The 21,540-nt window shown below is 56.5% G+C and overlaps 2 protein-coding genes across 3 annotated transcripts; one reads left to right on the forward strand and one right to left on the reverse strand.

Annotated features, from left to right (window-relative positions):
* The first annotated feature begins 25 nt into the window (after window positions 1-25).
* Window positions 26-1,638, forward strand: LOC112644991 (cytochrome c oxidase subunit 6B2). Its single transcript, XM_025423898.3, has 4 exons — window positions 26-327; window positions 442-571; window positions 1,251-1,351; window positions 1,460-1,638. Exons 2-4 carry the CDS (start codon window positions 460-462, stop codon window positions 1,511-1,513), a joined length of 267 nt encoding a protein of 88 aa, XP_025279683.1. The 5' UTR covers window positions 26-327; window positions 442-459; the 3' UTR covers window positions 1,514-1,638.
* Window positions 1,639-6,942: 5,304 nt separating this feature from the next.
* Window positions 6,943-14,356, reverse strand: KMT5C (lysine methyltransferase 5C). Of its 2 annotated transcripts, none has more exons than XM_025423899.3 (9): window positions 14,213-14,356; window positions 12,423-12,658; window positions 12,136-12,301; window positions 11,607-11,716; window positions 10,664-10,827; window positions 10,535-10,554; window positions 8,656-8,792; window positions 8,271-8,455; window positions 6,943-8,134 (listed from the first exon to the last, which is right to left on the reverse strand). In XM_025423899.3, exons 2-9 carry the CDS (start codon window positions 12,656-12,658, stop codon window positions 7,635-7,637), a joined length of 1,518 nt encoding a protein of 505 aa, XP_025279684.1. In that variant the 5' UTR covers window positions 14,213-14,356; the 3' UTR covers window positions 6,943-7,634. The 2 variants fall into 2 exon arrangements, with proteins under 2 accessions (XP_025279684.1, XP_025279686.1); XM_025423901.3 differs by lacking the exon at window positions 14,213-14,356 and adding an exon at window positions 13,418-13,997.
* Between the last annotated feature and the right edge of the window lie 7,184 nt (window positions 14,357-21,540).

The raw sequence follows: 21,540 nt of genomic DNA on the forward strand, positions 1-21,540 counted from the left end.
GGCCCAGTTTCGCAGAGATTAAAAGCCTGAGTCTGAGACTCGGCAAAAGTAGCGCCTGGGTGCCTGTGTGTGCGCGCCCCCCTACCCCCAAGAGCTGCATGGGGCTGGAGGCAGGAGGAGGCAGGGGGTTCCACGCAGACCCGGCCCGCGTCGGAGAACGTCCCCTGCAGCGCCGCGGCTCCCATTGGTTGCGGTCCAGGGGTCCCAGCCTATCCTGCCAGGGGTCGTGTTTCTCCTGGACTGGGACCCCCGAGACTCAGAAGCGAAGGGCACCCTTGGACGGAGTCACAAGCACCGCCGACCCAGTGACACGTTGGCATCAGTCTGGTGAGGGCAGGGCGGGTGGGATCAGGGGCTGGGCTTCCGGGTGGGGGCCGGGAGCTGGGTGCGGGTCGGAGAGAGGGCGCCCCTGAGCCCCACTGATCTCCCCGGCCCCCGCAGGAGCTGCCGCCTCCGTGGATGTTGGATGTTGATTCCCAGAAGCCCCCCAAGGGGAAATGGTCCACACCGCCCTTTGACCCGCGCTTCCCCAACCAGAACCAGACCCGAAACTGCTACCAGAACTTCCTGGGTGAGACCTTGCGGGCCGGGCTAGGGAGAGGGGGTGAGGCAGGAAAGGGCGCGCCCCACCTGAAGACGGGGAGAGGGTCGGGGACCCGCCTTGGCGGCTGAGACCGTTGGGGGGGGGGGGCAACCAGGGCCCGAAGGGGCGGGGCTTGGCTGGGAGTGGGCGGGACGGAGCCCTAGAGGGGGTGGGCCGTCGTGGGGGCGTGGCCTGGCAGGGAGTGGGCGGGGCCTGCTCTGGAGGGATTTGGCCGGCCCCGGGGGGCGGGGCCTGGCCTGGAGGGGGTGGGCCGGCAATGGCGGGGTGGGGCCTGTCTGTGGGGGGGCGGGGCCTGCCCTGGAGGGCAGAGACTGAGACCTGGAGGTGGCGGCCTGATCTGGAGGGAGTGGGCGGGCCATGCTGGGCCGGTCTGGATGTGGAGGGGCGGGGCCTGGAGGGGATGGGACCAAGTCCTGGAGGAGGGGCGAGGGAAGGCTAGGAGGGGTTTTCCCGTGAAGGGAGCGAGACCTGATCTGGTGTGGTCGGGATGAGCCGGAGAGAGCGCGCGAGCGAGGGAGGGAGGGAGCGAGCTCCTGGCCAGGGGCGGTGCCTGAGTCGCGGAGGGACGGGCGGCGGAGGCGGGGCCAGGCCGGGAGGGGCGGGGCCGCAGAGCCACCGAGCCGGCCCGCCCGGCCCCACCGTGCAGACTACCACCGCTGTGTCAAGAGAATGAGCCGCCGCGGGAAGAGCGCGCAGCCCTGCGAGTATTACTTCCGCGTGTTCCACTCGCTGTGCCCCAGGAGCTGGGTGAGCAGGCCGAGGGGGCGCCGGCGGCCGGCCGGCGGGGCGAGGGTGGAGGGCCCCGTGCAGCTGAGCCGGCGCCCTCCGCCTCCCCGTCCGCCGGCCCCTCCCCAGGTGCAGCGCTGGACCGAGCAGATCCAGGAAGGGACCTTCGCAGGCAAAATCTGATGGCCTGAGTGCGGCTTCTCGGAAGGGTCAGCGTCCTGACCCCCATCCTCGCGTCTCCCGGAGACACAGCCCCGGCTATCCACTCCCCGGTCTGTAAGCCACAAATAAAGCTCTGTTGCTGCTGATGTTTCTTCTTGGTATCTGGCGGGGGTGCTGGAGAAGCCCTTCCTGTATCCAGGGCCCTGCAGCTACCACTACTGGTTCTGAAGGGAGAGGGGACACAGGGAGGCTTCTTCTCCATCGGGGCTGGGATGCAGGGAGGTCTGAGATCCCCAGGGCGGGAGCAAACCCAGCCCCTCCTAACGCCCCCCCCCCCCCGCTCCAATCCTGCAGCAGGCAGCGACCCCCAGCCCAGGTTCCTGTTTGACTATGGACGACGCTTGCCCGCTGGAGTGCCCCTGGCTCTCTGTCCCCACACCGAGTCCGCCCTCTGTCTCCGCCCTCAGGGTCCTCTTCCCCTCTTGCCTGGACACCTCCCCAGCCTCCTTTGGAACTTTCATTCCCAAGTTCTGGGGGGGTTCTGTGTGCTCCCCAGTGCTGACCCCAACCCTCCCTCTCCAGCTCTCACCCCAGCTGGACCCTCTCCCAGCTTTTCACTCCATCACTCCCCTGCCCAACTCCAAGTCCCTCCAAGTACAGCTCATCCTAATCCTGTGAGCCCCTCCCCCCAGTCTTCTACATGCCTGGCCCTGTCCTTTCAGCACTGTCCCCAGCCAGAGTAGTCTCTTCCGTGGTTCTCCACACACATGTGTCACGTCACTTTTTCCAGAATGCTCCTCTAGGATGTTCCAAGCTCCTGTTTGGATAACTCTTTGCTCCTGCCCCATCAGGCACTGGGCCTGCCTTCAGCCAAGGTCAGAGGTGGCAACGCTGAGATTCATTGATTCCAAATGCCTCTTGAAATGTCACCTCTCCAATCGCTCCACCCCCTGGCCAGCCGCCGCCCCCAGCCAAGGCTGAAGAGTGACCCTTATCACAAGCACAGAGCCCTAGGATTCTAGCCTGGCCTGAGTCCTGGGCAGGGAGAGGATTGTTTTCCAGTTTCTCCCTGAAGCCTCTTGGGACAGCCTGGACCCAGACTCTGCCAGAAGTAGTCTCAAGAGGCCTGTTCAGTCCTGGGGTTCAAAGGTGACTATTACTAATCACAACAACTTTTAGGGTGACCCTGAACAAGTCTCTTGACCTGCATGCACCTCAGTTTCCCCAGCTGTAAACCAAGATGGTGCAGAGTCCCATTACCAGGAGGATGTGGGATGATTGGAGGGGCTGAGTGGACTGCCTCCATTCCCTCCTCCCACTCTCCTTGATGACCACTCCCACAGATACCCTCCATGCTGCCCTCGTCACCCCACCCAGGGCACACCCCAAATGTCCCATTACTGAGATGGGTCCACCCAGAAACCTTACCCCAGACTCTGTCTCTCCAACCACAACCGAGAGACAGGAGGGCAAACGAGGATGCGGGGTATGTGGAGAGCTACAGGAAGGGCTGTCCTGCTCTAGTGGTGGTGCCACACAGGCAAGGCAGCTCTGAGTCACCAAATGGGGTGACACTCGGTGAGATCACCCAGGTAGTCTCTGGGCATGGGGCCTGCCACCTGTGCAGCCCCAGCCAGCCTCTGAACCTCACCAGGGCACCAGTGCCTGGAGTGCACTTTACCCGGTTGCCCAGAAGCCACTCCCAGCCTTCCTCCTTCCTTCTTTGGCCCAGGATCCTCTCCACCATCATCCCTCCACCACTTCTGGAACATTTTATTTTTTAAAGATTTTATTTATTTGAAAGAGAGAGTATGTGTGTGTGCAAGCTGGTGGCAGGGGAGGGGGGGGCGGTGCAGAAGGAGAGACAATCTCAAAGAGACTCCCCACCGAGTGCAGAGCCCCAATGGGGCTCGACCTCACCATCCTGAGATCATGACCTGAGCTGAAAACCCAGAGTCAGAAAATCCAACATCCGATGCTTTTTTTTAAAGATTTATTTATTTATTTATTTATTTATTTATTTATTTATTTATTATTAATGATAGACATAGAGAGAGAGAGGCAGAGACACAGGAGGAGGGAAAAGCAGGCTCCACGCTGGGAGCCTGATGTGGAACTCAATCCTGGAGTCCCGGGATCACGCTCTGGGCCAAAGGCAGGCGCCAAACCGCTGAGCCACCCAGGGATCCCCCAACATCCGGTGCTCAACAGAGCTACAGGCACCCCTTTTCTGGAACATTCTTCCCACTCTGCCACCATTGTCCTGTGTATGCCCACGCCCAACAACACTGCAAACTCTCAGGCCCTGAACTCTGAACATCTGTCCCACTGCTCCTCTACCAGCCCCTCTGAAGCAGCCTCCCAGATCCAAGCAAACTAAGGCCACTCGACTGGTTCCCTGCCCCTGCCCCCAACCTGCGGCCCTGCTCTCCTTATTGCCCCCTTCCGGTCAACCTCAGTCCTTCTCTAATCGTTCTCTAATCTCTGCAGACCCTCAGCCAGCAGCTTCCTCCCTATCTACAAACAGGCTCCAGGGCTTCCCTGTAAGAAGGGAAGATGGTGGGAGGTGAAGGAAAGGAGCTGCAGGAAACGGAACAATTGTAGCTCACAATGGGGTCTGCACTCCGCTGCTCCTCCCCCCAGCGATCTTCTCCCCTCTGGTGGCTGGTTCAGCAGCAGAGCCAAGAGTGCCCTCCAGGCTGGGCACCCCAATCCTGGGCCCACCGAGCTGCTCAGTGGCCCTTCCCCCAGTAACCCGAGACCCCAGGCCCCTGCTCTCCCTCTCCTCTCCTCCCACCTCCACCCCACAGAAGCCCTGCAGCCCAGCTCACGGTCCCTTGGTTCCCAGTGGGCCCAGCTCCAGCCTCCTCTCTCTGGTGTCTGCCTCCTTCTCAGAGCCCGATGAACTCCTGAGAAACAGCCCCAGACAAATCCCCTAAGCCTTCAGCACCACAGTCTTTTCATCCCAAATGCAGTGATAACAATGCGTGCACTTCATAGGGCTGTCGGGGAGGATGATGCTGAGTCACAGGATTGTGGAGCTGGGTGTTCTCAGGGTGTGTGTGTGGCGGGGGGCTCTGTCCACAGAGGCAATTCGAGGAACTCAGCATCAGTGTTGGCAGTTCAGTGATGGTGCCTAACGTCACATTGGACGGTGGGAGTGACAGATTGCCAGCGGCCCTCTGGGATCAGCAGCTCCAGGATCAGCAGCTCCAGGATGGCCAGCCCATCAGCAGCAGGGGCCCGGAAGCGGCTGGTCAACACCGCAGGCATGCAAAAGCATCGAAGAGCGCCCTCGAGGAGACATGTGGGCCCAGGATTGGGGTGCCCAGCCTGGAGGGCACTCTTGGCTCTGCTGCTGAACCAGCCACCAGAGGGGAGGAGAGCACTGGGGGGAGGAGCAGCAGAGTGCAGACCCCGTCCTGTGAGCTACAATTTTTCTGTTTCCTGCAACTCCTTCTTTCCTTCACCTCCCTCCATCTTCCCTTTGCCCTTGCTTGGCTCAGCCCAGGCTGCCTGTCTGATGGGGCTCCTCCTGACCCGGCCCTCCACACATAACCCTGGCTACCCACCCCACCCACCGGGCCCTGAGCCACCAGGGGGAGCTCTGGAGGCCCAGCACAGCTCGAGATACTTCTCTGGATACATCTTGAACTCCTTACACTTCCCTGTGGTGTTAGTGGACTATCTACTTGGGGGTCCTGGAGGAAACTGGCAGCAACGGGGACTCTGTGCATGTACCTACTGTCCACAGGTCATCTGGGAGTGCTATTGTGAAGGCTGGCACCAGGACACAGCCCAGCCATGGGTATTGCCCACAGTTCGTCCTGGAGGGCTTCCCTGTTGCTCAGCCCAGTGATTCTCAGGGTGGCTCTGGCCCCAGGGGGACATTTGGCACTGTCTGGAACCACTTTTGTTACCACTGGTGCTCCTCATCCTACAACACAGAATGGGCTGGCTCAGGACGGCGGCAGCGCCAAGGGTGAGACCCTGCCCATCAGTTTCTGTTTTTTTGGGTTCCAGACACTTTTGAGAGTTGGATGAAGGCTCCAAACTCCCTCCCCTGAGAAGGCAGTGCACATGCATATGTAGTTACCATGTTTATTTTTTTGTTTTTTTTTTTTAAAGATTTGTTTATTTATTTATTCATAGAGACATAGAGAGACAGAGACGCAGGCAGAGGGAGAAGTGGGCTCCGTGCAGGAAGCCTGACGTGGGACTCAATCCTGGGTCTCCAGGATTACACCCTAGACTGCAGGCGGCGCTAAACCGCTGCACCACCGGGGCTGCCCTATGTTTGTTTGTTTATTTATTTATTTATTTATTTATTTATTTATTTATTTATTTATGATAGACATAGAGAGAGAGAGAGGCAGAGACACAGGAGGAGGGAGAAGCAGGCTCCATGCCGGGAGCCCGATGTGGGACTCGATCCCGGGACTCCAGGATTGCGCCCTGGGCCAAAGGCAGGCGCTAAACCGCTGAGCCACCCAGGGATCCCCCATGTAGTTACTATGTTTAAAATATAATTTCTGGAGGTTCTTGTAATCCCCAGTGGCCTTAGGGGAAGAAGATTCCCGGCTCTGCCGTGCTGTTTGTCTAGAAGCCTCAGTGAAGGTGCCTGCACTGCAGTCCGTGCAGATGCCCAGTTCTTTAAGGATAGCCCTCCCTCTGTGCTCCTCTATGTTCTCTTCTCCCCCATCTTTAACAGGAAGGAGAAAACTATCAGGGGCAATAAGAGTCCCAGGGAAGCCCGGTCTCAGGCTCTTTGTCTCCTCTAGTTCTGAAAGGAAACCCCTCTCAGTAAATGAAAGGAATTTAAAGTAAAAAGGTTACAGCCCCAGGCAGTTCCTCTGCCCCACCCAGGGGCCTCTCCCTGCCGCCCCACCCTCTCCTTAGCCCCCAGCCCCACTTGACCCTCAGGCTGTGTGAGGCCACACTCACTGGTCCTGGCTAGCTGTCTGCCTTGCTGGCATTTGTTCTGTGCCACTGGGCAGAGGGAGGTGAGGATGAAGAGGGATGGCAGGGTCCCCACTGACCTGGATCCTGAGCAGCTTGAGAAGGTTCACCGCCCTGGCCCCATAGAGCTGGGCTGACCAACAGAAAAGAACATGGAGGAAGATGCAGGGGCAACAGGACCTGCAGGCGACTCCCTCTGTTTGCTGGACCTGTTACCTCATCTGAACGATGAGAGAGCCTGATGAAGAGAGAGCCCGATGAGAGAGCCCGGCTCGTGAGGACAGCGCCTGAGGCACTCTTCCTAAATCTGGCTCGGGTGCAGTTGTGACTCTGGCCTCTAGGACAACCTGCAGACCTTTCTTCTAAAGCTCGTAGGCCCCCAAAGCCTGGGCCACCTCCCCCTGACCTGATTTCCCCAGCAGGGCCGAGGGTTTCCCCCTGCTGATAAACATCCCCTCAAAACATCAATCAAAATGAAAAGCTACAAAGGGTGCTGCTTATAACAAGGTTTTAATAAAATAAAAAGTTCAAGTGCTTCCAATCCCCCAACATATCCCATTCTGGTGTGAGGGAGGGGAGGGACCCCCACACCCCAGTAGCACCAGGGATAGCACCATGAGAAAGATGAGGTCGCATCCGGCCTCCCTGAGACCCACAGGGTGGTGAGGGCATGTCTCAGACAACCCCCCCGCTTGCCCCCCACCTCGGACAGTCGCAGAACTGAAAGCAAGTCCATTCCCCTCCGGAGTACAGTCTCTAGGGAGTGCCACCCCTAGGTGAATCTCACTCCTCCTGAGGCCTGGGCTTCTGGGGAGATGCCATAGGGTGGCCCCCACCCCTTATGGCTTTGCTCCCTGGGCAGGAGGTGGGTAGGGAAGGGAACGGCTCCCATAGTCCTGAGGCTGGAGTTGGGGAAGGGCAGCCAGGACCAGAACACGCTGCTGGGGGTGGGGGTGGCTCAGGGGTCAGCAGTCACAAAAGGTCAGGGGTCAGATCCCTGGGTGTCTCCAAACCCACTCAGCCCAGGTCAGAACTGTGCTGGGGCCAAGGGCCAGCTCCCTCCCAGAGGTCCAACAGCTCCTTCTAGAGGTCAGTGAGTCCTGGAGAACCTGGGGCTTGGGGAGGATGGAGGACGAGGAGGGACCCTTTGCTCTCCTGGCCTGCGGCCTCCCTGTCCAGCTCCTCATGGCCCGTCACCGTTGACGTCCAGGTCAATGGAGCCATGGCTGACCACCAGCCTCAGACGCTTGGGTGGGCTGAAGGGGGCAAAGGCCAGGGCCTGCTTCGGGAAGGGGGTGGGGCCTGGGGTCCCAACAGGGGCGGGAACGGGGGTGGCAGGCAGGGCTGCAGCCACGCGGCTCAGATCCACGCGCACCACGTAAGGCAGCCCATAACGCCGGGCCCAGTGCCAGTCCTGCTGAGGGGCCCAGTGGGCTCGGGGGGCTGGGCCCAGGGCCACCAGGGCTTCTGCTCGCAGGCAGCAGCGAGGGCCACAGCCTCCCCACTGGTGCAAGGAGACGCGGGCTGCACGGAGGACAGGGAGCGCAGGGGCCCGCCGGGGCTGGGGGCGTCGGCGCCGCCGGGGGCGCGCCCGGAGCTGGGGTTGAGACAGCCACTGGAGCCAGAGGGGCGAGGCGTCGGGGCGAGTGCCGCAGGGCAGGGGGCGCAGGGGCTGGCAGGCAGCTGTGGAGGCCCGGGGGAGGGGGAGAGACACGAGGGGCTGGTGAGCAGGGCCTCGGGGAGGGTGCCCAGGGGCCGGAGGGCAGGAAGGGGCAGGGCAGGCGGCCAGCAGACAAGGGGTGGGCCTTGGGGGGCTCACCACAGAATGGGTCCCGGTGCAGCGGGGACAGGTGGGCACAGGCCCTGGGGCCCAGGGGGCCCTGCCGGCGACTACGGTCTGGGCCCTGCTGCAGCCTCCGTTTGGTCTCCCGGAGCTCGTACTTGTCCAGGGGCCGAGGGGGCAAGGGTTCCCTAGGCCGCAGGCGGAAGGCTCCTTCGCCTTTCCTTGTGGGGGTGGGGGGAGATGGGAGCAGGTCCTGAGGAAGGACTTCTGGGTTCACAGGCACAGCTTTCCCGATGTGCCATGGCTTTCCCACAACCTCCTGACGTGCCTCCCATGACCTCCCCAGTGCCTCCCACAACCGCCCCCACATGCTTCCCTACAGCCTCCCCAGGCCATCCCATGGCCTCTCTGGATGCCTCACCTCTCACACGTGTAGCATTCACAGTGCTCATTCTTCTCACCAAAGAAGCCCTCACCATAAAAGCAGGTCACCTCATCCCCTGGCTCAATGTCCCGAAGCACCTTCACACAGGCTGCATTCCCATCTGCCGGCACAAACTGGGAGCCAGGATGCTCAGGGGCCTGTCCTAGACTCCACCCCACCTGGCCAGTCCACTCCAAGTGCACTCCTGGGGATGGGGCCTGGGATAGGGACTGGCAGGGGCCAGGAGCCCAGAGCCCTGGTGGGGGGAGGGTTCCCCTCCAGGGCCTGCCTGCCACACACACTCCCTGACCTCCCACCCTTCTGCTGGCCTCTACCCTCCCCACATGATGATGGTCTAACTAGACCCTGGTGGTGTTGGCAATGCGCATGGCCCACTCCCTCCTGCACTCTTCCTCCACCCCTCTGACACACTGAACCCACTCCCTACTCCCCGCACCTTGTACCCCAGTGGCCAGCTCCCTTCCAGAGGGTCCGGCCACTCTGCAGCCCAGGTCTGGGATTGCTGGCCCACCGGCCACTCCTGCCTTCTGCCTCTCAACCCCCCACCAGTCTGGGAGGAGTGGGACCCCCATCAGTCCCTGCACTCTAGCCTGACACACATCTGGGGTGGCTCTCACCACCTGCCTGCCTTATCCCAGACCAGATGGCCAGAGCATCCGTGCACAGGGTCTTGTGTCTTTGTCCTATCCCCTACTCCAGCTGGAGCCAACCTCTCACTCAGTTACATACCAGGTCACACACCAGGTCACAGGGCAGCTTCTGGTCCTTCCCCTTCCTGCCAAACCTCTACCTCATAAGCTGCCAGGGCTGTCTCAGAGCCAAGCCCCATTATTCACCCAGTGGGAGCATCCACAGGGCAGACTTGAGCTACTTGTGGCATGTGGACACCAGAGTCACCAGGCCGGTCCTGCCTCCTTGGCCCTCCACTGAGACGTATCCATCTGGGATGCCCTGACACGTCGGTTTTCCTTCAACACCTAGGAAAATCCTAGTCCTCCTTCCAGGCCTAGCTCTGGCGGGACTTCTCTGCAGTCTCCCTGTTTTGCATGGCCTTACTCCTGGGCCCTCAGGCAGCTGCCATCTGCTGCACTCCAGAGCCTGGTTTTCTGTGCTCCCCAGCATTTTTCTCACCCCCAAATCCACACAACGGGACGGGTCTGCAGTCACAGAACACAGGAACCAGGGTGTGCACTTCACTTCCCTTGCAGGAGGTGAGTTCTCACGGGCTCCCACGCAAGAGAAGTGAGTGAGGCAAAGACTCGGATCCAGTTTCTAACTCTGGAGCCCCAGCTCTGGACCCCCTGTCACACCTTGGGGCCCAACATTCAGCAGGATGTGTACTCAAGACCTTCTCGAGACTGCTCTGTGTTCACACACCCCATGCTCCACCACGTAGAACACACAGTGGCCCCTCCCCACCCCTCTATCCCAAAGCTGCATCCTCAGTTCACTCCTCTGCCTGGAAGCCCTGCCTCCCAGACTCTCATCTTCTAGGGCTGTCTCTGGCTTTACCCGAGGTGGCTCGCATGAATTGACAGCTTCCTGTCCCTCAGCCACCCCAACACCCCACCTCGCCTTCTGCTGTGGCCAGTGGGCATCTCCACATGAGGCCAGGGGCTCGCTCCCTCCTCTGAGTGGCATAGCCCTGAGTCTAGCCAAGGCCCCCTCCTCCCTGACTCTCTGATCGCTGCAGCCACAAACATGATTCTGAAGCTACAAAACCAGGGCTGGAGGACAGTTCTGTCAGATGGGGAGACTCTGGGCAGTTTTGGGCTAGTCACTGACACAAATGCCCTTCCCTGGGGCTCCCTCATCACCCCATGCCCACTCCTGGGTGGAGGTCCCCAAGTCTTACCTTGCAATTGGGTTTGCAGTCTGGAGCATGGAGGGGTGGGTGAAGGAGAGGGAGAGAAGAGATTCAGGTGAGTGGAGGGGTGGCTGGCCACCCTCCCTGCCACCCGCCCCACCCCGCCCCTGCCCCCACCATGGTTTATGAAGGCTGCCGGGCCCAGCCACAGCTGTGCGATGCGCTTGCGGGTGGAGTACATGATGCTAAAGTCGTTTTCGCCAGCTCTCAGCAGCCCCTCGTCGGCCTCCCGCAGCTCTGCGATGCAGCCCACCAGCAGTTCCAGCTTCTCATTCTTCTTCCTGCCAAGAGGCCAGGCAGTGGGTGGGTCTGTGCACAGCACCTCTAGCCACTATCTCCATGGACAGGGGCTCTAGGGGACCAGGCCTCCTGCATGCCACTGCTGGCCACCGTGGTCCGATTTCTCAAACCCACCCACCACTGCATCTACACCTGCCAGGGGCACTTCCTAGATCCAGCATCCTTGGAGAGAGGATGGTGCCCAGACAGGACACTACAACCCAGGCACCACTCACACTGTCCTCTTGCTCTGGCTCCTCTTCCAGGTCCAAAACCCCTTGGGCCTTGCACAAGTTGCCCTTCTGCCTGGACTCTTCACAAGCTGCTATCCCACATGCTTCACCAGACCCTCTGGTGGGCCTCTGCCTAGGCCTGCTTCCCAAGAACATTCAAAATTCCCTAGTGGCTCCTGAAGCACCTAGGAACTGTGGTCAGTACCTGTGTGTTTACTTGGCTACACCTGCCTTCTGTCTACACTGTGAGTGGCTGGCAGGGTCGACCTTGCTCACTGCCCTGCCCCTTACCCAGTAGCATGGTTTATGCTGCAGAGGCCCCACTGGCACCAAGGCTGCCACAGTCCTGGGGACAGTCAGTACTTTCCTAGCAGCCCCTGGAACCCCAGGGTCGCATGGAGTTCTCATCCCCCATCAGGGCTGCTGAAGGCCAAGAGGGTCTCTGGGACTAGACCTGGCCTCAGCACCAGAGGCTTCTGCCCTGGTCTGCTGGGGTATCCTCTCCCAGCAGCCTCCAGGGCTCTTGTCTGTGAGCTCTGCCCTCTTACCAAGCTCTGGTAGACACAATCTTGGCTCCATTTGTCTCCATGGAATAGCGTGTACAGGGCAGGATGGTAAAGCCGCTTTCAGGCAGGAAGGCTCGGAGGTAGCGATAGATCTGGGGGAGGTGAGGGGGTGGGCGGGGTGAGGAGCTGGGGCAGGGTCGTCCTCGGCCCTCTCTCTCCTGGGTCCTAGTCCTGCTCTGTCACTGACTCGCTGTGTGGTCTTGGGGGGTTCACTTCCCCTCTGGGGGGTCTCAGTTTCCTCATCTGTCAAATGAAGAGGTTGTACTCCATCTCAGAGGGCCCCCAATTCTCCTCTCCTAGGATTCTCTGAGCCTTGTCTCAGATGGTCCCAATGGCTAGGAAGTTAGGGCGTCTTGTGGGGGTGGGGGATTTGCAGAGGGTGGGGTTGGGGGCGAGGTGGGGTGGAGATGGGCAGAGCCTGGGGCTCCAGAGGTTCTGTCTGGCAGGGTGGCAGAGGTGAGAGGGAAGACCTGTGGGCTGAGGGTGGAGATGAAGGGAAGGGCGCCCTCACGTGGGTCTTGAGGGCAGCCTCCTGCCGCGGGCCCCGGCTCTGGAAGTAGTGGGCCATCCAGCCTCCCAGCGTCAGGGCCCGGTATGCAGCCTCCAGGTCCCGCTGCCTCAGGAAGGCCTCCAGCGCTGAGCGCAGGTGGTGCTGTCGCCGCAGTGGGGGCACAGGGCTGGGGGAGAGGGCATGCCTGGGTCCCAGGGCCTTGGCTGGGCCTTCCCAGGCCCCGCCCCCACCCCCTCTTGGGGCTGCAGGGGCCCTGGAGGAAGGGAAGGGGTCCCCAGCCGCCTCACCTGACGTTCATCTTGTGGGTACGGAAGCCGAGGTAGGGGTCCAGGACTAGGCTGGTGGCAAGGTCGTCATTCTCACACAGCTCTCTGGCTGTCACTCTGTCTGGTCCCATGGTGCCCCACGGACCATGCTGCCTCTGGCCCGGAGGGCACAAGGTAGGGGCAGGGGCAGTGCCCCAGGAGTGCCACTTAGGAGCTGCGCGGAGTTTGGCAAGGCTTTTAAAGGTCTCCAGTCTCATCTATAAATCAGGGAGTAAAAGCAATGCTGACTTCACAGGGCTCTCGGTGAAGCCAGAATGCAACAAGTACTTCTGCTAGTGGGGAAGCCCCTAAAGAAATGCCAGTCATCGTCATTAGTATCTTCATGCTCTGGAGCACAGACACAAATCCTTCAAGCACCCATGACCACCTGCTGTGCACACCCACACACATGCAGATTCCCTCATCCCTCTCTCTCTCCCTCACACACACACACACACACACACACACACACACGTGCGCGCGCACGCAAACGCACTCGTCCCTACTGGCTCAGGGAAGGCTGATTAATTGGCAGTCAGGGATAACCCTAAAGGCTTAGCCCTACAGGGGTGGGAGTCAGGGGGAGCCCATTTCCACCTCCAGCCCTCACTAAGGAAAAATCCAAGGCTTCCCACCCGCTAGGACAGCCTGTTCCTCCACCCACCCCCACTCTTCTTGGCCTCAGCCTCCACCTCCCTCCAACCACCCCTCCATTCCTCCCCAGCAGCCCTTGGGAATCATCTGGAGACTATGGGAGAAGCCTCAGGCAGCCCGGAGGGGGGGTAGGGGAGGGAGCGCGGAGGAGGGATCCCAGCACCTGCTCCCTCTCCAAGGATTCTGGGGGAGGGAGGGGGGGGCTCGGAGGACAAAGCCCAGAAGGGGGTAGAGGAAAGGACTGATATGGAGAGGCAGTGCAGGTCTATCAAAAGGGGAGAAAGAAGGGAATTAGCAAAAGGAAACAAAACAAGACCCCTGACCCTGACTACAGAAGGCCTGCTGGGCATCCACGCCACGGTGCTTCAGGGAGAGTCCACGGGGGACCGCGAGGAAGGGGAGCTGAAGAGGGACCAGCAGCTTGAGCTGCTGGAAGGGGTTCCAGAAAAGACAGGAAGGCTGGGGATACATAAAGAGGGGGCGATGCGAGAGGGCGCCGGGACGGAGCGGAAGCTGCAGACAAGCTTGTGGGTAGAGACAAAATACACTGCACAGCGGGGATCTGGGGCACAGAGTAGGGCCGGGGGCGCCTGCTGGACAGAGCGCGGTTCGGAGGCCTGGGGGTCACGGACGACCCCACGAACGCCAGAGTGGAGAGCTGGGGTCGAGGGCAGGTCCCGTGGAGGAGAACGGGGGCCTAGGGGTGCAGAGCGGGGCGTGGAGAAGCAGCGGAAAGGCAGGTCCTGCACACCCCGGGAGGAAGAGCTTGTGCTCCAGGAAGGGACCTGGGCAGGCTCTGGGGGTCCAGGAGCCGGGGCTGAGGTCCGCGGGCGGCACTCAAGAAGCAGACAGGGGCCTGGCAGGCAGCGAGTGTGCAGGGGAAGAGCCTGAGGGCCAAGGAGGGGAGCGGGGGGGTGCCGGGGCGACCCGAGGGTGCGGGGAGAGGCTGGGCGCCCGGAGCAGCCTGAGGCCGAAGGGCGGGAGACGTGGGCGCCTGGACATGAGGAGGGGCCGGGCGGGGCGGGGGGCGGTCGGGGCTGGGGGCGACCGGGAGCCAAGGCAGCGCGGGCTGGGGGCCAAGAGGGGGCTCAGAGGTCGGGCCCCGCGCCGCCCCTCACCCGCTTTTCCTCCTCCTCCTCCTCCTCCTCCTCCTCAGGCACCAGAGCCGCAGCCGCCACCACCTCCTCCCACTGCCTGCTCCAGCTCTCGTCAGACACGGTCGCCGCGCCTCCCGTCTGCGCCGCCGGCCCCGCCTCACCGCAGCCAGCGGGAGCGCCCATTGGTCGAGGCCGCCGCCATTCTCAGCGGCTGCGGCGCTTCCGCCACTCTCATTGGTCGAGACCCACTCGGCCCCTCCCCGCCTGCCCTCCCGTCCGTGCCCCTACGAAACCCCGCTCAGCTCGCGCGGCTGCCAAGAGCCGCCGACTTTGGCTAATGGCTCCCGCCGCTGTCCTTCCGCCGCTGCCATGGAGACACGCCCCGCCCACAGCCAGGAGTCGACGCCCTCATTGGCCGAGAGCGTCGTGGCTCCAGGCGAAACTCGGGTTTGGGTCAGGTTATTCAGGTCCTAGTGGAAAGGGGCGGGCTCGCCGGCTCCATAGCCCGCGTGTGACTGGCTGGCCTTGGAACGGCTCGGCCTCGCATAGGCTAGGGCCTTCCCCCGTCACCGTGGAGTCGCTTCTGGCCCATTCTTTTTCTCCGGCGAAACCTTCGCGAACCTCAGGGAGAACGCTGGGGCGGGTGGGCGTGCGCGGTCGCCCGGGCAGATCCCGCCCGGCCTGCGGTTGCCGAGGCGACAAAACTTTGACAGCCCTGTCCGGCTACAAATGGCACCTCGCTCTCCCTGGTGGCTGGAGCACCTTCTGGGCTGCGAGAACCCCGAGAACCCCGCGGTAGCTGTGTGGTTGAACGGGTCGGACAGGAGGAGCCTGGGAAGCGGGGCCTTGGAGAAAACTCTCATGGGACAGTCCCCCCCCCCCCCGGTTGGCATCAGCCCCCCCCCCAGCTGCAATCCTGGAGGCATGCATAATTACCAATTCATCATAATTATGCCCAGAATAATAAGCTCCGCACTCGGAGCAGGCCGTCTTTGTGTTACTCACTGCCGTGTATCTTGTGTGTTTATAACAATGGCTGGCTCGGAATAGGTGCTTTCTTCATGTGCACTGGATGAATGAATGTGTGCATGACCCGCTGGCGAGGAGGAGCTGACGGTTTCTGCATAGCTCTGTGATGCTGGGGAAGTGGCTTACCCTCTCTGGACCTCAGGTTCGCGTTTGTAGAACAAGGACCACGCTGGTCCCTCTCTGAGGGTTTCTCCTTGACACCCTCCCGATTGTCTTCCATCCGTGCTTCCAGCCTACCTACCCCCCTATGTTCCTGCTGATCCTTCCCCAGCTGGGGCTAACCCCAGCTCTGAGACCGCTCCCCTCAACTGAGGCACACACCCACAGCTCTCCAATAAGGATGGCCACAGCTCCAGAGGAGAGCAGGAGCCAGCAAGCAGAGAGGACCCTACAAACTTAGCTCTCTGGAAAAGTCCTATCAGCACGTCTGGATCTTACAAGGACAGCCCTTCTTTCTGTTCGCTTGTGTATATAACCTACAAAAACACTCGCAAATGGGAACCAAAAAGATAAGCTCCCAACAGTAATGTTTGTAGTGGTAAAAAACAACAACCTGGAATCGGCTTAAATGCCCATCACATGAAGATAAATGGATCATGAGGTATTCATACAGGGGAGCACCATACAGCAGTGAAAGGGAGTGAGCCTGCACTCTGTACATCCAACCTGGACAACCCCAAAACATGATGCTAGCTGCAGAACTCTGCAGAGTCGAATGTGGGCAGTTTTAAAACACTTGAATCGAGGGTTGTAAAAAAAGAAAGAAAGAAAAGAAAGAAAGAAAGAAAGAAAGAAAGAAAGAAAGAAAGAAAGAAAGAAAGAAAGAAAGAAAGAAAAGAAAAGAAAAAGATTGTATGTGGATGTGTGTTTTCCACGTGTATAGATGTGCATAGGCATGACAAAAGGAGGGGCAAATCCTATCTGTGACCCTTGCAGGTGGGCCAGAAAGAATGCAATCAGGAAAGCCACGCACACGTTGATATTTGTACTTTTTTTCTCTCCTTTTGTAGAGTCCAGAGGTGGAAACATGAGTTTACTATATTCACTATCTGTTGTTTTTCTATGTCTCAAAAAAGATTGCATAATATATAGATATAGATATAGATTTTATTTATTTATTCATGAGAGACAGAGAGAAAGAGAGAGGCAGAGACACAGGTAGAGGGAGAAGCAGGCTCCATGCAGGGAGCCTGACGTGGGACTTGATCCCAGGTCCTTAGGATCACACCCCGGGCTGCAGGTGGTGCTAAACCGTTGCGCCACCGGGGCTGCCCTTTTATTTGTTTATTTATTTTTTAAAGATTTTTATTCATTCATGAGAGACACAGAAGAGAGGCAGAAGAGGGAGAAGCAGGCTGTCCGCTGAGCAAGAAGCCAGATCATGCCATGCCAGCACCCGAGGATCAAGACCTGAGCCGAAGGCAGACGCTCAACCACTGAGCCACCAGGTACCCTCACTTCCAGGGTTTTATTTAAAGAAAATAAATAGCAAATGTTAAGATATTTATATAGAAAGATGTTAGCCGCAGAGTTGTTTAAAACATAGAAAAAGGGACGCCTGGGTAGCTCAGCAGTTGAGCACCTGCCTTTGTTCCATGGCATGATCTTGGAGTCCCAGGATCGAGTCCCACAACATCGGGCTCCCTGCATGGAGCCTGCTTCTCCCTCTGTCTATGTCTCTGACTCTCTCTCTCTCTCTCTCTCTGTGTGTGTGTGTGTCTCTCATGAATAAATAAATAAAATCTTAAAAAAATAAAACAGAAAAATAGGGCATCTGGGTGGCTCAGTCAGTTAAGTGTTTGCCTTTGGCTCAGTCATTATCCCAGGGTCCTGGGATGGCATGATCCGGCTCCCTGCTCAGCAGACAGCCTGCTTCTCCCTCTTCTTCTGCCCCTTCTCCTACTTGTGCTGTCTCTCTCAAATAAATAAATAAAATCTTAAAAAAAAAAACACACAGAAAAATACAAAAAGCCTTAATGTCCAACAACAGAAGATTGGTCAGTTCACTTGACAAATCCACCAGATGGAGTAATGACCACGCCTAACAGTTTACTGAGCTGGTAAACTTTGCAAATAGCTCTGCTAGGGGAGGGCTCTTATAACCCCCATTTTATTTTATTTTATTATTAATATTTTTTTAAGATTTTATTCATTTATTCATGAGAGACACAGAGAGAAAGAGAGGCAGAGACACAGGCAGAGGGAGAAGCAGGCCCCACATAGGGAGCCCAAGGTGGGACTCGATCCTGGGTCTCCAGGAGCACGCCCTGGGCTCAAGGCAGGCACTAAACCGCTGAGCCACCCAGGCTGCCCTAACCCCTATTTTACATATGAGCAAAGTGAAGCTGACAGAGGGGATTTAACTGAACATCAGACACCAGAGGTTTACTCCCAAAGTCTGAGCTATATTGCTCAGAAGCATCCAGCTGGTTCTCAACCTCCAAGGCATAATAAGAGACAGCCCAGAGCAGGAATGAAGCTTGGACAAACCGTACAACATAGATGAACCTTGAAAACATACCAGGTAAAAGGAGCCAGATACAAAAAATCACATATGGGGATCCCTGGGTGGCGCAGCGGTTTGGCGCCTGTCTTTGGCCCAGGGCGCGATCCTGGAGACCCGGGATCGAATCCCACGTCGGGCTCCCGGTGCATGGAGCCTGCTTCTCCATCTGCCTGTGTCTCTACCTCTCTCTCTCTCTCTGTGACTATCATAATTTAAAAAAAAAAAAAATCACATATGGAATGATTCCATTTCTTTTTCTTTTTTAAGATTTATTTATTTATTTTAGAGAGACGGAATGCGTGTGTGCACACAAGGTGGGAGGGGGGCAGAGAGAGAATCTCAAGCCAACCCCACACTGAGTGGGAAGCCCGACTCAAGGTTCTATCTCACAACCCTGAGATCATGACCTGAGCCGAAATCAAGAGTCAGATGCTTAATCCACTGAGCTCCCCATGTGACTTGGAATGATCCCATTTCTATGAAATATCCAGAATAGGAAAATCCATAGACACAGCAGATTTATGGTTGCCAGGGAGTGGGCAGGGGCGGGGGAGGTGGAGGGAAGAATGGAGAGAGATCAATTATAGGTATGGGATTTCCTTTTTGGATGATGAGGTTTTGGAACTAAAGAATGGTGATGCTGCAGAACATCGAACGTGTACATAAAGCCATTAAATTGTACACTTCAAAATGGTTAAGACAGTGGGATGCTGGGTGGCTGGCTCAGCGGTTGAGCGCCTGCCTTTAGCTCAGGGCATGATCCCAGATTCCTGAGTTGAAGTCCCACATCCGGCTCCTTGCATGGAGCCTGCTTCTCCTTCTGCCTGTGTCTCTGCCTCTCTCTTTGTGTCTCTTATGAATAAATAAATAAAATCTCGGGGATCCCTGGGTGGCGCAGCGGTTTAGCGCCTGCCTTTGGCCTAGGGCGCGATCCTGGGGCTCCAGGATCGAATCCCACGTCAGGCTTCCGGTGCATGGAGCCTGCTTCTCCCTCTGCCTGTGTCTCTGCCTCTCTCTCTCTCTCTCTCTCTCTGTGACTATCATAAATAAATAAAAGTTTAAATAAATAAATAAATAAATAAATAAATAAATAAATAAATAAATAAAAATAATAAAATCTCGGCAGCCCAGGTAGCTCAGCGGTTTAGCACTGCATTCAGCCCAGGGCCTGATCCTGGAGACCTGGGATCGAGTCCCACATCGGACTCCCTGCATGGAGCCTGCTTCTCCCTCTGCCTGTGTCTCTGCCTCTGTGTGTGTGTGTGTGTGTGTGTGTGTGTGTGTGTCTCATGAATAAATAAATAAAATCTTAAAAAAAATAAATAAAATCTGTAAAAAATGATTAAAACAGTAAATTTGATGTTATGCATATTTTACTACCCAAAGAGAGGGAAGCAGAGAAACAATCAACTGGAAAATATAGTGAAAATATAGATTCTAGGATGCCTGGGTGGCTCAGCAGTTGAGTGTCTGTCTTTGGCTCGGGTAATGATCCTGGAGTCCTGGGATCAAGTCCCACATGGGGGTCCCTGCATGGAGCCTGCTTCTCCCTCTGCCTATGTCTCTTGCCTCTTTCTCTCTGTGTCTCTCATGAATAAATAAATAAAATCTTAAAAAAAAAGAGAAAACATAGATTCTAAGTCTCAGCCTCCAGAAAGCCGGGTTGAGTATTTAATAAGCATTTTAGGACAGTGTGCCCAAAGTGTGGCTCGTGCACCCACAGGATCAGGCAGGATCACATGGGTGCTTGGTGGGAATGAAGAATGTTGGGTCACATCGCAGAATTCCTAAATCAGAATCACCCAAACCAGTGATTGGAATGCTCTAGAATGTTTGAGAAGTGTGCCTTTATTTTTTTTTTTAAGATTTATTTATTTATTCATGAGATACACAGAAAGAGAGAGAGTCAGAGATACGGGCAGAGGGAGAAGCAGGCTCTTCGAAGGAGCCCGATGCAGGACTTGGTTCTGGGTCTCCAGGATCCCGACCTGAGCTGAAGGCAGCTGCCCAACCGCTGAGCCAGCAAGGCAACCCAAGAAGTGTGCCTTTATAGGTGGCTTCTTCAGACCACACATTAACACACTGGGGGGACATTGTAGCCTTAGTAACTTCCAAGTTACTTATGGCTTATTTTAAGGGGAAAACTTGTTATAAAACTGTAAATTCGAGGGGTGGCTGCGTGGCTCAGTCAGTCAGGCGTCTGCCTTCAGATTAGATCATGATCTCAAAGTCCTGGGATCAAGGCCCACATTGGCCTTCCGGCTCAGCAAGGAGTCTGCTTCTCTCTCTCCCTCTGCTCTCCCTTCTCTCCACTGCACTCATGCTTACTCTCTCGCTGTCAAATAAATGAGTAAAATCTTAAAACAAAAAACTTTTGTAAATTCAGGATGACCATACTTTGAGGGAAAAGGGGTATTTACTTATACGTGTATGTAAATTACATGATTGAGGACCAGGATGTGGAACAAAGGGGACCCTTGTGGCTGTCGATGGGAATGTAAGCAGGTGTATCCACTATGGAAAAACGATATTGTGAATCCTTAAGAAATTAGAAATAGAGATGTGGTATCATCCAGCAATCTCATTTCTGGATATATATCCAAAGAAAATGATCACTATTGCAAAGAGATACCTGCACTCTCATGTTAATTACAGCATTATTGACAATGGCCTCAACATGGAAACCACCTAAGTGCTGGTCGATAGATCAATGACAGAAGAAAAGTTAGGGCATGTGCATATATAATGGAATATCATTCAGCTGTGAGAAAGGATGAAATCCTGCCGTCCGCAACACAATGGAAGAAACTGGAGGACATGCTGCCGAATGAGATAAGACAGACAGAAAAGCAAATACTGTACGATCCCACATGTGTGTGGAATCTAAACAAAGTCAAACTCACAGAAGCAGGGATTGGAAGGTGGTTACCAGAGGTTGAGGAGGCAAGGAGAGACGTTGAGCAAGGGGTACAAACTTACAGTTAGGAGAGGAATGAATGATGAGTTAATCGTACTGTATTGTATACTTGAAGTTTGCTAAGAGGGTAGATCATAACCCCCCCCCCCCCACACACACACACACAGGCAAAAGGCAACTGGTGATGGGAGGTAAGGGATGTGTGAATTAGCTTGATTGTGGTGATCACTGCACAGTGTGTACATATATCAAGCCATTATACTGTATATTTTAAATATATACAGTTTTTGTTTGTGAATCATACTCTAATAAAGCTGGGGAAAAAAAGGGTTGTGGGGGAGTTATCTCTCTGTTTTCATGTATGACTTATGTAATGACTGAATGTATATAATGATAGAATAAAATGTATTATATACTATATGTTAGTTCATAAACATCTATGCCATGTATATACCTATGTATATGCATATGTACACGTACATGACTCAATCTACCTATATCATTGTCATCATGCTCAAAGTTTTGCAATGAATTCACACCTTGGTGTATTCACATTTCCAAGATGACCCCTAGTGACCTCCAAGATGACCCCTAGTCAGCTTCCAAGATGACTTCCAGTGACCCGCAGTGGAATTCAAAACCTTGTGCACCTCCTTCCACTCTGAATAGGGCTGGGCTGGTGCCATGCAAAGGATATTGCAAACACAATGGCATGTCCAAGGCTAGCTCACTAAGGACATGATGGCTTCCATCCTTGCCATCTCTTTAATTACTCCTCTGGGGGAGCTCATCACCATGCCGAAAGGCTGTCAAGTCCACCTTATGGAGAAGGTCATGTGGCAAGGAACCAAGTTTGTGCTAATAGCCAGAGAGGAACTGAAGCTTCCTGTCAAGAGT

This window comes from Canis lupus, chromosome 1, assembly GCF_003254725.2.
Source record: "Canis lupus dingo isolate Sandy chromosome 1, ASM325472v2, whole genome shotgun sequence".
Lineage (NCBI taxonomy): Eukaryota > Metazoa > Chordata > Mammalia > Carnivora > Canidae > Canis > Canis lupus.